This window comes from Macrobrachium nipponense, chromosome 6, assembly GCF_015104395.2.
Source record: "Macrobrachium nipponense isolate FS-2020 chromosome 6, ASM1510439v2, whole genome shotgun sequence".
Lineage (NCBI taxonomy): Eukaryota > Metazoa > Arthropoda > Malacostraca > Decapoda > Palaemonidae > Macrobrachium > Macrobrachium nipponense.
Window position 1 is genome coordinate 100,263,876 of NC_061108.1, and position 15,492 is coordinate 100,279,367.

Below are 15,492 nucleotides of genomic sequence, written 5' to 3' on the forward strand. Positions count from 1 at the left end.
GAGCAGGCCGGGCTTTGATCATGTACTTACTTGGTAAGTATATATAAAATCTTACTTTACCATAAAAATGTCATTTTTATGTATGCAACTTACTAAGTAGTTATAGGCAGTCCCCGGGTTACGACGGTCTCGGCTTACGACGTTCCGAGGTTACAACGCTTTTTTTTATGACAAATGCAATAAGAATGATATTGTTACGATACAATAAAGTTTTTTACATACTTACCTGGCAGATATATACTTAGCTATAGTCTCTGACGTTCCCGACAGAATATCAAATCTCGTGGCACACGCGACACGAGGCGGGTGTATGAACCAATCCCGTTTTCTAATTAGATTTTCTCTTCCACCTGTCTCCTGAGGGGAGGCTGGGTGTGCCATTAATTGTATATATCTGCCAGGTAAGTATGTACAAAACTTTATTGGATCATAACAATATCATTTTTGTACATGAACTTTCCTGTCAGATATATATTTAGCTGATTGGCACCCTTGGTGTAGGGTAAGAGACAGCTAAACAATATAGAAAATGGAAACAACACATGTTGTAGGATATAAAAACCTTGGTTCTTACCTGGTTAGGCAGAAGACTTCATGGATACTGTCTATGAGTCTGCATTGCCTGAAGAGCTACAGCGAGGGCGTGACCTGTTGCTGAAAGACTCTTCGGATCTACCAAAGGGATTTCTCATCCAGTTACATGGTAGAATCCAAGTAGGATCTTGTCAAAGGGGTTCGCCTGCTTACATGACAGAACCTGTCCACTACTATCACAAGGAGCCAAAACAATCCAGACCACCTAACCAATCTAACCCGCGTTAGATCTCAGACACGAAAGAGATGCCTACCCGCATCCTCTTTCATTCAACCATAAAAACACAAACCAAAAAGAATAAAAATTAGCTAAACTAACAAGGATACGTTTCAGCTCCCTGCCCCAGCACCGAATCCGCAGATACGTAGGGTCCTAAGGCCAAGCACTTATCATACGTGATCCGCAGATACGTAGAGTCCTAAGGCGAAGCACTTATCATACGTGATCCTTACGTCTCTCAAGTAGTGGCTTGCGAAGACCGAGTTACATCTCCAAAATGTCGTCTTCATAAGGTTTTGCACCAACATGTTCCTGCTGAAGGCTAGAGAAGTGGCAATGGCCCTCACTTCATGGGCCTTAACCTTAAGGAGCTTGAACTGGTCCTCGTTACATGCTACATGGGCTTCCTTAACTAGGCTTCTCAAGAAGAATGCCAGAGCATTCTTAGACAAGGGCCAACTGGGGTCCCTCACAGAACACCAGAGGACGTCCGTATTGCCCTTAAGTTGTTTCTTTCTTCTGAGGTAATACTTAGGCTTCTTACAGGGCAAAGAGCCCTCTCTTCCTCTTCCTCTACTAGAGAGGATAAACCTCGAACCTCAAAACTCCTGGGCCATGGATTCGAAGGATTTTCATTCTTAGCTTAGAATGAGGGAAGGAAGGAACAAACCACGGACTGATCTTTGAAGCCTATCTTTCCTTCTATGGCTTGAAGTTCACTCATTCTCTTGGCGGATGCCAAAGCCATGAGGAAAAGGGACTTCTTGGTTAGGTCCCTAAAGGAAGCTGAATGAGGAGGTTCAAATCTTGAAGACCTCAAAAATTGAAGAACCACGTCGAGATTCCAACTGGGTGTTCTCGAGGACCCTTTCTTCGTGGTTTCGAAAGACCTGATCAGACCATGAAGGTCCTTGTTTTCGTAAATGTTCAGGCCTCTGTGCCTGAACACTGCGGCTAGCATACTGCGGTATCCCTTGATTGTCGAGACTGCTAGCCCACAGTCATCCCTGAGGAAAAGAATGAAGTCAGCAATCTGGGTCACAGAGGTACTGGTATACTCGCAAGGTGGAAGATCTCCTTGCTCTGGCAATAGCTTTTGCAGCTTTAGACGAAAATCCCTTCACTCTGACGAAACTTTGGACAGTCTGAAGCCAGTCAGACTGAGAGCAGGGAGGTTTTTGTGATACCTGTCGAAGTGGGGTTGTCTGAGCAAATCCTTCCTTGGTGGAAGGGATCTTGGAAGGTCCACCATCCATTCCAGTACCCATGTGAACCAGTCTTGGGCAGGCCAGAACGGAGCAATCAGTGTCATTCTTGCTGAATCTGACGCGGCGAACTTCTTTAGTGTCTCTCCCAGGATCTTGAAGGGAGGAAAAGCGTACATATCTAGACCATTCCAATCCAGCAGAAGGGCATCCACTGCTATCGCCCTCGGATCCGATATTGGAGAGCAATACAAGTCTAGTCTCGCGTTCCTGGAGGTGGCGAAGAGGTCTAGATGGGGTCTGCCCCACAGTTTCCACAGGCTCTGGCAAACATCCTGATGAAGAGTCCATCCCGTAGGGAAGACCTGATCTTTTCTGCTGAGGAGGTCTGCCCTTACATTCCTTTCCCCCTGTACAAATCTGGTGAGGAGCCTGACACTCCTTACCTCGGCCCATAGCAAAAGATCTCTTGCTGTTTCGTACAGGGAGAAGGAGTGCGTCCCCCCCTGTTTCCTGATGTATGCCAGAGCTGTGGTGTTGTCCGAGTTGACCTGAACAACGGCGCCTCGGACGTGAGACTCAAAGGCTTTCAACGCCAGCCAAACAGCCATCAGTTCTTTCTTGTTGATGTGCCAGGACACCTGTTCTCCCTCCCAGGTGCCTGACACTTCCTTCGTTCCCAGAGTCGCCCCCCAACCTGTCTCCGACGCGTCGGAGAACAACACTAGGCTGGGGTTCAGGGTTTGCAGTGACAGACCTTCGATAAATCTGTTGGGATCTGCCCACCACAAGAGATTCTCTTTTATCTCCCGAGTTACAACGAAGGAGAACGTCAAATCCTGGGAACGACGATTCCAATTTTGATTTAGAAAGAACTGAAGAGGTCTCAGGTGTAACCTTCCTAGGGAAACGAATTGCTCCAGCGAGGAGAGCGTCCCCAACAAACTCATCCACTCCCTCGCTGTGCATGCATCTTTCCCTAGGAAGGTTGCAATTTTCTCGGAGCCTCGGGCTATCCTTTCTGGGGACGGAAAAGCCCGAAAACCCAGAGAATCCATCCGAATTCCCAGATAAACACATTCCTGACTGGGGATGAGCTGGGATTTCTGGAAGCTGATCAAGAGTCCCAGCGAACTTGTCAAATCCATCGTCTTTTGAAGGTCCTCCAGACAACGTTCCTTTGATCTGGCTCTTATAAGCCAATCGTCCAGATAAAGGGATATCCTCACTCCTTCCAAGTGAAGTCACTGCGCGACATTCCTCATGATCCCCGTGAAAACTTGAGGGGCTGTCGAGAGGCCAAAGCACAAGGCCCTGAACTGATAAACCTTAGATACTTCCTTGAAGAGGAATGGATCGGCACATGGAAGTAAGCGTCCTGCAGATCCAGGGACACCATCCAGTCCCCTGGACGAAGAGCAGCCAACACCGATGACGTGGTTTCCATTGAGAACTTCTTTTTCTCCATAAAGGAGTTCAGGGCGCTTACATCCAGAACTGGTCTCCATCCCCCAGAAGACTTCGGAACTAGGAAGAGGCGGTTGTAGAAGCCTGCCGAGTGAAGATCTGATACTAGTTCTATCGCCTCCTTTTCCAGCATCTGGTCTACTGCTAGAACAAGGGCTTGGTTCATGATGGGGTCCTTGTACTTGGCCATCAGCTCCCTTGGAGTTGTCGTTAAGGGAGGTCTTGAAGCGAAAGGAATGAGATATCCCTTTTTGACTATTGAGAGGGTCCAAGTGTCCGCCCCTCTCTGGGACCAGACATCTGCAAAACTTCGGAGTCTGGCGCCTACTGTCATCTGGAGGACTTGCTTGCTACTTTGGGGTCTTGAATGACTTAGAGAAGGTTTTACCTCTCCTGCCGGGTCTTCGCCCTCTAAACGAAGAAGATCTGGAAGATGGACCCCCTCGAAAGGGCTCCTGCGCTGCGGGTTTCTCCTTCTTGGCCTTCGCAGAGAAGGCCGGTCGAGGTTTCCTCGTCGACTGTGCAAGCAGGTCCTGAGTTGCCTTGGCCGAGAGAGAGCTCAAAATGTCCTGAACAATCTTTTTGGGGAAGAGCTGCGACGAGAGCTGTGAGTATAACAGCGAAGACCTCTGAGCGTGAGAAACCGACTTCGTCAAGAAGGAGCAGTACACCGCCCTTTTCTTGACTACTCCTGCACCGAACAATGACGCAACCTCGCTCGCGCCATCTCTCACGGACTTATCCATGCAGGACAAAACACATTGGAGGCCTTCTGGAGAAAGGGCGTCCGGCGTCTGAGTCTTCCTGGCCAAGACTCCCAAGGACCAATCCAGAAAGTTGAACACTTTAAGAACTAGGAACATCCCCTTCAAAAGATGATCGAGCTCATTCATAGCCCACGACGTCTTGGCGGAATTAAGGGCTGATCGTCTGGTGGCGTCCACCAAAGTAGAGAAGTCTGAATCGGCAGAGGAAGGAAGACCCAGACCCAAGGGTTCTCCCGTTTCATACCAGAACCCCATACGTCCCGTTAGCTTAGATGGGGGGAAGGAAAATACCGTCTTCCCAGCTTCTTCCTTGGAAAGAAGCCACGAGCCAAATCCCCTTAGGGCCTTCTTCATTGAAAGCGTAGGCTTCATCCTGACGCACAAGGATCCTTTCGTAGTCTTGGAGGTCGAAAAAAGCGAATGTGGAGACGGAGGAGCGGCAGGGCTGAGGGAATCTCCGAACTCCTGAAGAAGCAAGGCGGTTAGCTTCTTGTAAGCCGAAACAGAGGCAGTCTTGGCGGATTCATTGTCCGAGCCTTCCTGGTCTTCTTCCACCGACGAACGAGGAGGGTCCTTAGAAGAGGAGGCGGTCCTGTCAGGAGAAGGGCGCCTACGAGAAGCTTGTCGCCTGTCAGGAGTGGCAAAAACATCAGGAGAGCGACAAGCAGAAGCAGACGAGCGCCTGCTGGATACGAGGAGTCTGGGAGAAGACTCGCGCTTCGAATTCGACGAAAACTTGGACAAAGGAGAGCACCTATCAGTAGAAGAACGCCTCCCATGACGAGGGAGCCCACGAGGCTCTTGGGTCTAGTCAAGAGGCGAGCGGCTTCCCGGAGACGAGTGCCTACTAGGGGAGTAGCACCTGCGAGGTTCTTGGCGCCTGTCACGAGGAGAGCAGCTACCAGGTGAAGAGTGCCTACTAGTATAGAGGCGCTTGCGAGGCTCTTGGCGCCTGTCAAGAGAAGAGTGGCTACCAGGCGAAGAGCGCCTACCAGGAGAGAGGCGCTTGCGAGGCTCTTGGCGCCTCTCCAGAGGAGAACGGCTGTCAGGTGAAGAGCGTCTACCAGGAGATTGGCGCCTGCGAGGCTCTTGGCGCCTGCGAGGAGAAGAGCGCCTGCTGGGACTAGTAGACTGGCGCCTGTCCTGTAAAGAGCGCCTGTCCAGAGAATGGCGCCTACTTGGGGATGAGCGCCTGACAGGAGAAGAGCGACTGCAAGGTGATTGGCGCCTGTCCAGAGAGGAGCGAACGTCAGCCGAAGAGCGCCTGCCAGCAGCCTGGCGCCTGGACGAGGAGGGGAGCCAGCCAGGAGAGGGGCGCTTCTCGCGAGAAACCCCTCAAGAAGAAGAAGAAGAAGAAGAAGAAACTAGCTAAGAATGCCGGGTAATATATTATAGCAACAAGTAATCTCGAACAACGCCCGAGGCTGCGACAGGAGGAATTGTTATCATGCAGTACTCTCTCTCAAAAATAAAAAAAATTCATATAAAAATCCCTCGCTCGGGAGAAGCCGCAACATCCGGAGAAGAGCGCCTACATAGAGGAGAGCGTAAGTCGAGAGACGGGCGCCTGGACTTCTTGACTGGAAGAGAAACGTCCTTCCTCCGACGAGAACTACCGGCCAGGGAGTCAGCGAGGGCCGAAATCTGCGCCTGGAGCCCGGCGAGAATACGAGAAGGGGACTTCTCAGGCTCCTCTTCCGGAGAAGTAGAGCGAGGCGCACGAGGAGAAGAGCAGTCAAGAGATCTCCTGGGCCTCTTAACATCCAGAGAAGGCTCCTCTGGAAAGACTTCCGGGCTGGAAGCCAGGGAGCTGCAGGGCGCCTTCCAGGCTCTCTTCAAGGGGCGCGAAGCTTCCGGGGAGCTCCATCCACGCTTCGGCGATGGCGAGGCGGACGAGGAGAAGCACTGGCGAAGAATGTCCTTCTCGATGCGGTCCGAGGCAGCCTGGGAACGCACATCAGGATCTGCCGAAGGGACGCCTGACCGGTGGGGGCTCTCCCTAACCTTCCTGCGGCTGTCGACTTTCCTCCTCCACTGGGTCTGGGAGTCTGGAAGAGGTCTAGGCCTAGAAGCGCTACGGAGCCGGTCAGACGCCCCCTCCACAACACTGGGGGCACTGCACAAATCACTTTCACTTCCACTCTTACCTTTCTCCAAGGAGCGGATCTTGAGTTCCATGCTGCGGATCGTGGCTTTCATCGCAGCCACCTCCAAAGACGTATCCTCGGGCTCAACGCAGGGAGCATGGGCTGAAACAGGGCAAGAAGGATCTGCTTCTACGAGAGGGTTAGGTTCTAAATCTAGCTCGCTAATGCGAGACCTACTCAAGCTTCGAGAGAAAGCCTTACGCACCCTGTCTCTCTACAACTTCCTCAAGTAGGAAGAAAGAGACTTCCACTCATCTTAATTCAAACCCTCATATTCCTTACATGGGTTATCAAATGCACAATCATTCCCCCTACACCTCATACATACAGTGTGAGGGTCGACCGAAGCTTTAGGCAACCTCACATTATATACATCCACTGAACATACTCTAAACATAGCAGGTGTCTTAACAACATAATCCAAATCAGACATATTCAAAGAGAAATCCAGAGCAAAATCTAAACAGTCCACAAACAGCGTATGCCAAGCCAAAAAGATCCAGTACGTCACCAAAAATCCGTCCAAAAAAGATCCCAGGCAAGCGAGAGCGAAATCAACTATCAGGAGGAACCCACAACAGGTGCTGTAGGTCCCAGCGACAGAGAAAATCTGATTAGAAAACGGGATTGGTTCATACACCCGCCTCCCAGCAGCAGGAAGGGTAGACCACCTGACCTACCTGTCACGTGTGCCGCGAGATTTGAAATTCTGTCGGGAACGTCGGAGACTATAGCTAAGTATATATCTGACAGGAAAGTTCATGTACAAAAATGCAGTTTACATAGTTTTGAATGCACCTAAAGCATTAAAGGTGAGGTTTTCTTAGGATTTTTGACAATGTTCCAGCTTACGATGATTTTCAGCTTACGACGCATCTCAAGAATGGAACCCCATCGTAACCCGGGGACTGCCTGTACATAGCTGAATCCCACATTGTAGGAGGTGGGATCCATGGATATGCTCATAACTTTTTAAAATTTAATTAATACAAAATACATATTTAATGCTAGCATCCATGCAGATGTTTGTTGGTTCCTTACCTGTTAAGAGAGCTGAACAGTTGATTACTGCCTCTGGAAGTCGCTCGTCTTAACTCATAGAGACATGGCGGTATAGCCATGGCTCGTCCTGTAAACAGTGGGACCCATGCAGCTAAGGAATGTCCGTGGCTAGCATGGTCAACCAAAGGATGCCCCTGCCCAGGGAGCAGTACCAAATAACCAAATGTTACCAGAGTAAAAAAAAACATATCACCTCAACCATAACCATAAAATTCATACCCAACTCTACACTTGACTGAAGGGTACTCCTAGTACATCCATAGTACCTCCAGGCTCCCCTAAAAAACTCAACAACCTCGTTCAAGGCGAAGAGATAGGCTAGGAAGGTATGACTTCCTACACACCCTTACCCAATGCTGTGCCCGCCGCTAAATACAGACCCATGGTACTGCAATTTTCATATACTGTTTCAATATCACGCAAGTAATGCGAGGCAAACACTGATTTACATTTCCAATACGTTGCTTGAATAATCGAGTCCAAAGAGAGAGATTGTGTTTAAACGAGAAAGAGGTCGCCACTGCTCTTACCTCGTGAGCTTTCACTTTAAGTTTATTAAGGTCAGTTTCTTTCACTTGTGAATGAGCATCTACAATGACACTACGTAAGAAGAACGCCAGGGTGTTTTTAGACATCGGGCGCGCCGGATTCCTTACCGAACACCATAAACGATCAGACGGGCCCCTAACTTTCTCTGTCCTTTGTAAATAACATTTCAGAGCTCTGACCAGGCAGAGTAACCTCTCTTCTTCCGGTCCTACCAAGTCCGTGAGGTTTTTGATACTGAACGAACGAAGCCATGGTTTGGACGGGATCTCGTTTTTTGCCAAAAACCCCAAGGTTAATGCGCAAACCACATTACCCTGTGCAAAGCCTATTCTCTTGTCCATGGCATTTATTTCACTCACTCTTTTAGCTGTAGACAGAGCTACTAGGAATAAGGTCTTTCTTGTTGAATCTCTCAACGATGCTCTTTGCAACAGTTCACATGGAGTTTCCGATAGCCACTTAAGTACTACATCTACATAAGTTCCAAGATAATATCTTCGAACCTTTGGGTTTTTCTATATCGAAGGACTTAATGAGATCTGCAAGATCTCTATTTGTCGACACTTCCAATCCTCTGTGCTTGAAAACAGATCCCAACATCGCCTTATAGCCTTTGATTTGGAAGACGAAACATTATGCTCTTTACACCAGGCTCTAAACACAGCCCAATTTGCCTGATAGACTTTACTTGAAGATTCCCTTCTGCACTGCGCAATAGCTCTCGCCGCTTGTCTTAAAAACCCCTTCGCTCGTAAGAGTTGTCGGACAGTCTGTAAGCGGTTAGAGACAGAGTGGATAGTCCTTGATGGAACCTCCTGAAGTGGGGTTGTCTGAGTAGATCTATTCTCTGAGGAAGTAACCTTGGCCAATTCACTAGATCTAAAAGATCTGGAAACCATTCCTGCGCTGGCTAGAATGGACCAATGAGAGTCATCGAAACGTTGTGATGCTTTCCGAATTTGTTGACGACTTCTCTCACCATCTTGAATGGAGGAAAAGCGTACAAGTCCTTGTTCGACCAGTCCAAAAGCATCGCATCTGTCGACCAAGCTTTCGGGTCTGGGGCTGGTGAACAGTAAAGGGGGAGACGATGGTTTCTTGCTGTGGCAAACAGATCTATCATAGGTTTCCCCCAGAGTTTCCACAATTCGAGGCATACCACTGGGTTCATCATCCATTCCGTGTGAAGTACTTGCCTCCTGTGGCTCAGTTCGTCCGCGAGAACATTGAATTTTCCCTGAATGAACCCCGGAATTAATGTGGTACGATTCCAATTCGCCCATACCAGCAGGCTCCTTGCCATCTCACAAAGAGAAAACGAGTGTGTCCCTCCTTGTTTCTTTATGTACGAGAGCGCTGCCGTGCTGTCCGAGTGTATCGCCACTACGTACTTTGTTGCGAACTTCGTCTGCGAACTTCAGCAATCCCCAGTGGATGGCGGTCAGTTTCTTACGATTTATATGCCACTGTTCTTGTTCTGCATTCCAAATGCCTCATACTTCCTTTTCCCCCAGAATCGCTCCCCAACCTTGATCTGATGCATCTGAAAAGAACACTAGGTTGGGGCTCTGCGGGAGGAGGGATCTCCCTTCTGCAAGTCTGTCTCTTAACTTCCACCATTGCAGGTCCTCCTTTATTTCCTCTATGATAGGGAACACAAAAGAGTCCGGAAACTTCTTTCTGTTCCAATTCGCTCTGAGGAAGAACTGTAGGTTCCTCATATGCAGTCTCCCTAGTGTAACGAACTGTTCTATTGAGGATAGAGTGCCCAAAAGACTCATCCATTCCTTTGCAATGGATTCCTGGAGAAATAAAAATTTCTCTATCTTCTGTAGGCATGACTCGATTCTTTGTGGGGATGGAAAAGCCCGAAAACTCTCTTGAGTTGATCTTCATCCCCAAATAGACTAATTCCTGACTGGGGAGTAACAGCGACTTTCATCTGTTTATTAACAGTCCTAGATCCTGAGCTAAAGTCAGGGTTTTCTGAAGGTCGTCCGTGCACCTTTCCTTTGTTTGTAACCGGAGAAGCCAATCCCGACTAGATGTAACCATTTCGCAAAGGGAGCTAGCACTCGGGTGAACACTTGTGGTGCGGTCGAAAGCCCGAAACACAGCACTCTGAACTGGTATATTTTGTCCCTGAAAACAAAATGCAGAAACCTCTTGAGTTTTGGTGTATTGGGATGTGAAAATATGCGTCCTCCATATCGATGGAGATCATCCAATCCCCTTGACGGATTGATGAAAGGACAGACTGATTCGTCTCCATCTTGAACTTTTTCTATTGCACATAAAGGTTCAGAGTGCTTACGTCCAATACGGGTCTCCATCCCCCCGATGACTTGGGGACAACGAACAGACGATTGTAAAACCCTGGTGTTAGTGGCTCCTCTACTAACTATTGCTTTCTTTTGCAAGAGAGACGAAACCTCTTCCGAAAGGGCGATGAACTTCTCTGAATTTTCTGAGTAAGCTGTCAAAGCTATCGGAGAGCCTGATAACGGTGGCTTTCTCTTGAACGGAATATTGTATCCTTCTCTTAAAACCTTTACGATCCAAGGTTCCGCCCCTCTTGCTTCCCATTCTTTTCTTCCCAAAACTGATGGAGCCTCGCTCCTACTGGTGCACGAAGGACTGATACACTACTTCTTAGTCGAGGGGTTGGTTGAGGATTTTTTAATAGATTTAAAGGTGAAACATATTCTGCCCCTTGATCTTGGGAAATATCTACCGAATCCCCTGCCCAGAAAGGGTTTTCCTCGGCTGGCTGGCAAGGAAAGGGCGTACACTAGGGATATTTTCTCTAGTCCGTTTAGTGGATTGCGAGAGAAGATCCTGTGTTGCTTTCTTCTGCAATTCAGTGGCAACTAGCACTACTGTCTCTTCTGGAAACAGGTGCTTCTTATCCAAGGGCGAATACAACAAGGCAGACTTTTGGGTACGAGATACTCCCTTGGATGTAAAAGAACACCATAGTTCTCTCTTCTTTACGATACCTAACATGAAGAGAGAGGCTAGTTCCACGGAACCGTCTCTAATCCCCTTATCTAAACAGATCACTCCCGAAATGTTTGTAAAAGCTTCCTCACTCAACATTGAATGGCTTTTCAGTTTACATCCCAAGGCTCCTACTGTCCAGTCCAGGAAACTAAAAACTTCGAATACCTTAAAGATATTCTTAATGAGGTGGTTTAATTCTGATGCCATAAACATTATCTTGGCCGAGTTGAAAGCCGATCTTCCCGCCAAGTCAATAAGTGCGTAGAAGTCTCCCTGGGCAGAGGCAGACACACCCAAAGAGAGAGCTTCTCCGGTTTCGTAACACAAGTGTCTCCTAGTTGAAAGATGAGAAGGAGGGAAGCAGAAGTTGACCTTGCCTTGATCCATCTTATCCTCAAGCCAAAGGTTAATTTACTTTAACGCTTTTCGAGCCAAAAAGGACAGTACTAGTTTCGGTAATTTCCTGGAGTCTTCCTGGTTGTCCCTCATTTAAGAAGACACTGGAGACATGGGGGTTACTGGCGAGAATGAATCTGAAAAATTGTCTACAAAGTAAAAAAGCAAGGCTTTGTAAGCAGAGAGAGAAGACTCTTTATCCTCCTCTTCTCCTTTCTCTTCTTCTTCGGCAGAAGAAATAGGTGATAAGGTCTCTACAGGTTGGATAGGGGGTGCCGCAGATTGAATAAAGCCCAAAATGCTGTGTAACTTATTCTGGATGGCTGACAGAGAAGGATCGAGGGCAGCCATCACCTGAGGTCCTATCGGTAGGCCCAAAGCTGAAATTGATGACATAGACTGTCTGAGCGCTTCAGACTGGTCCCTCTGTGCACTGTGGATGCTCGGGCGCTAGTGGGCGCTCGGGCGCTAGCGGATGCTCCGGCGCTAGTGGGCGCTCGGGTGCTCGTGGATTCTCGGAAGCTAGTGGGCGCTTGGGAGCTAGTGGACGCTCGGGAGCTAAAGGTTGTTCTAGCGTCACTGCGGAAATTCCGGGCGCCAAAGGCTGCTCTGGCGTGCGGGCAAACTGTGGCGCCGGTGGGCGCTCAGGAGTCGGTGGGTTCTCATACTCCAAACGCTGAAGATGTCTCCCAGGAGTCTTGAGAATTACAGGAGGGACTGATGGTAGTCTTACCTGTCCTTCAGTATTTCAGGTGTGGACCAGTGCTGAAGACATCTCCGGAAGTCTACTCTTCCCCGTACTCTTCACCTCTGAACGTCTGCTAGAGGAAGACTTTCTTGACGACGACTTCAACTTAAGAGGATGTGATCCTCTCACTACGACGTCCCTCTCCTGCCGTATCCTGAGAGAATCTCTCTGGAGAGTCCCAAAAACTACACGAAGGCTGTTCTTTCCGTAAAGGGCTAGCCTTTTTACAGGGGACTGGAGAGGGAGACAACTTACGAGCCCTCCTTTTCAATGGACGGGACTCGTCATGGAATCGCCACTGGCGCCTAGGAGAGGACTCCCCGGAGCTGGAAGCACTAGACGACAGCGGTACTCCTTTAGAGACGCCTTTCCAATGGCGCTCTGTTGCGATCTGGGATTTGTCAACAGAATCGCCTGAGGGGGCGACTGCTCGTGGGCAGACCCCACTAACCTCCCTTGGGCTACCAGTATGCCTCCTCCCAGGTTCTGGGGAGTTTGACAGTGACCTTTGCCTAGGTGAATCAGTGTGCCGAACAGCCACCTCCTCCACCACACTTACACTTGCACTCACTTCACCACTTACCTTGTTCATTAGGGTTTTCACGGACGCTCCTAATTTCTCCATTGCTTGGAGCATGATTGAAAATTTCTGATCGACTCTTGCCTCTAAATTGGCCACAGTATCAGGTACGGGTGTGAGAGAGCCAAGATTGGGACTGGGAATGACAGGTGGAGGGGAAGGTTCAGAAAGAGTCAAATTATCATAAGACAATTCCTGACTAATTAAGCTTTTTGCTTTAACTCTAGAAGCTGCTTTTCTCTTTTTATCCCTCTCTAACTTGTTCGTGTAACTAGTCAAGATCTTCCAAGTTCTTTGATCCCAATTAATACACTCCCCACAAGTTTGATCTGGTGTACAAGTCTGTCCCCTACAACCTGTGCAAACTGAATGTGGATCATTACCCACTTTAGCAATCCTAGTATTGCAGCCTTTACTACAATACCTAATCCCAGATGAACTAGTGTCTGACATTATGTAGACCAATTCAAAACTAGTGAATTTCGGTGCAAAGATATTTAAAACTATTTCAATTCCTAAATAGCTATCACCGAAAACAAAACTTCCAATATTCAGAGTACTTCACCAAATAACTTCAACAATGAGCGACGGCAAAGACTTCCAAAAATTCCGCTGACTACTGAAACTGTGTGAAAGTACCAGCCGGCAGAAACAGCTGATTTTCAGACAGTGTTGGTTCCTCACTCCCCCGATAGTGGGTGGGGGGTATCACCTGACCAAAACAAACTAGAGCTTCCGCGAATTTCAAAAATTCTAGCTGCCGACGGTTTTAGAAACTATAGCTATGTAACTACTTGGTAAGTTGCATACATAAAATGTTATTGCTTTTACATACATACAGTAATATCCTCCCTCTTCTTCTCTCCTCAATAAATCAATGGTGGCATATGGTTTTGTACATCTTTTATGCAAAAATTATATTAAAATACTTTATTCTTTTATTTATTTTGTCAAACATGGTTATCATTAAACTATATACTACTGCATATGAAAAAATCATGTTACATTGTAATATCACTGAATAATAATACATATCAAAACTCCATTTTGATTTATCACCTTTAAAATTTGTTGCCTTTTAACCATAGCCAAAAATAAGACATTATAAATTATAATATAGTGTTACTTTACCTCTATTTTCCACATTAAAGGCAATGAAAGCTGCAGATGCTTTCACATGATTGCCACATGACTGTGGGGCACCCACTTTAATATCATTCACCCAATCTTCTTTCTTGGGCACTATTGGTGCAGCATTCTTGTATTTGCTAACCTTGAACCGCCACGCCATATTGCCACCCTGCAGGAAACCATTATACATACTATATTAGAATTCATTGCTAGTTCAAGCTGTGTTACATTATATATGGAATACTGAAAATCTTTATATCAATTTCTTAAAAGTAAATTGTATTTTTCCTGACTATACAAACCTGAGGTCCTTTACATTAGGGATTACTTTCAGTGTAGGCTGGAATGAGGCCGTTAAATTCTTGATTAACCCTCTTACGCCGAAGCGGTAAAAAAAAAATTGTCTCCCGTGTGCCGGAGGCGTTTCAGAGTGAGCGCGGAAGCGGATAAATATTTTTTTCAAAAAATCACAGCACGCTTAGTTTTCAAGATTAAGAGTTCATTTTTGGCTCCTTTTTTTGTCATTGGCTGAAATTTAGTATGCAACCATCAGAAATGAAAAAAAATGATATTGCTATGATACAATAAAGTTTCATACATACTTACCTGGCAGATATATACATAGCTAAGACTCCGTCGTCCCCGACAGAAATTCAAATTTCGCGCCACTCGCTACAGGTAGGTCAGGTGATCTACCGGCCTGCCCTGGGTGGCAGGACTAGGAACCATTCCCGTTTTCTATCATATTTTCTCTCTTCCACCTGTCTCCTGCGGGGAGGCTGGGTGGGCCATTAATCGTATATATCTGCCAGGTAAGTATGTATGAAACTTTATTGTATCATAACAATATCATTTTCATACAATCAACTTACCTGTCAGATATATACTTAGCTGATTGGCACCCTTTGGTGGAGGGTAAGAGACAGCTAATATGTAATAGACAGGTAAACAACATATGTTGTAGGTATAAAAGAAAAACCTTGGTTCCTACCTGATAGGTGGTAGACTTCGTGGCTGTTGCCCGGTAGTCTGCATCACCTCAAGACTTTAGCGAGATATGTGATCTATGGCTAAGAGTTCTTGTGGGTCTGCCGATGGGGTATGAACCGCTTACTCGGCAGAGCCTGAAAGGACTTTGTCAATGGGTACTGGACCACTTCTATGACAATACACCTTATGAAGGAGCACACAACCAATCCCGACCACCTGATCCTAACCACCATGTTAGTATAAAGAATTGTTCTGAGTTATCCCCAAACTCATTACAACAACCATAACTCGAAAACACAATACGCATACATACATAAAATTCCAAAATTTTTTTTTACCATACTCCTCCAAAAAGATATCACAAGAGTTCCTTACTGAACAAAAGTGACTGGCCGCCTGTGCAGCATCAAGCCCTCTTTGTCAGCAGAAATCTAGAACATATCTAGTAGAAGGTATGCTACAAAGTTAAGGATTGGTTGTTTTGCCTCCCGTACCCAGTATCGTATCCGCCGATACGAATGGACCCAGAGAAAAACATTTCTCGTAGGTCACGCGAACGTCTTTCAGATAGTGAGATGCAAATACCGAGTTGCACCTCCAATATGTCGTATCAAGGATTTTCTTTAGCGACAT

General features: G+C 47.1%; 1 protein-coding gene across 4 annotated transcripts in view; it reads right to left on the reverse strand.

The window, feature by feature from the left end:
• Window positions 1-15,492, reverse strand: part of LOC135216709 (coronin-7-like) — a 502,494-nt gene that overhangs the window by 456,235 nt on the left and 30,767 nt on the right. For all 4 annotated transcript variants that reach the window (XM_064252162.1, XM_064252161.1, XM_064252160.1 and 1 more), the window contains exon 2: window positions 13,870-14,038. In XM_064252162.1, coding sequence (XP_064108232.1) covers window positions 13,870-14,029 — 160 coding nt within the window. In that variant the 5' untranslated portion in view covers window positions 14,030-14,038. The remainder of the gene's footprint in view (window positions 1-13,869; window positions 14,039-15,492) is intronic.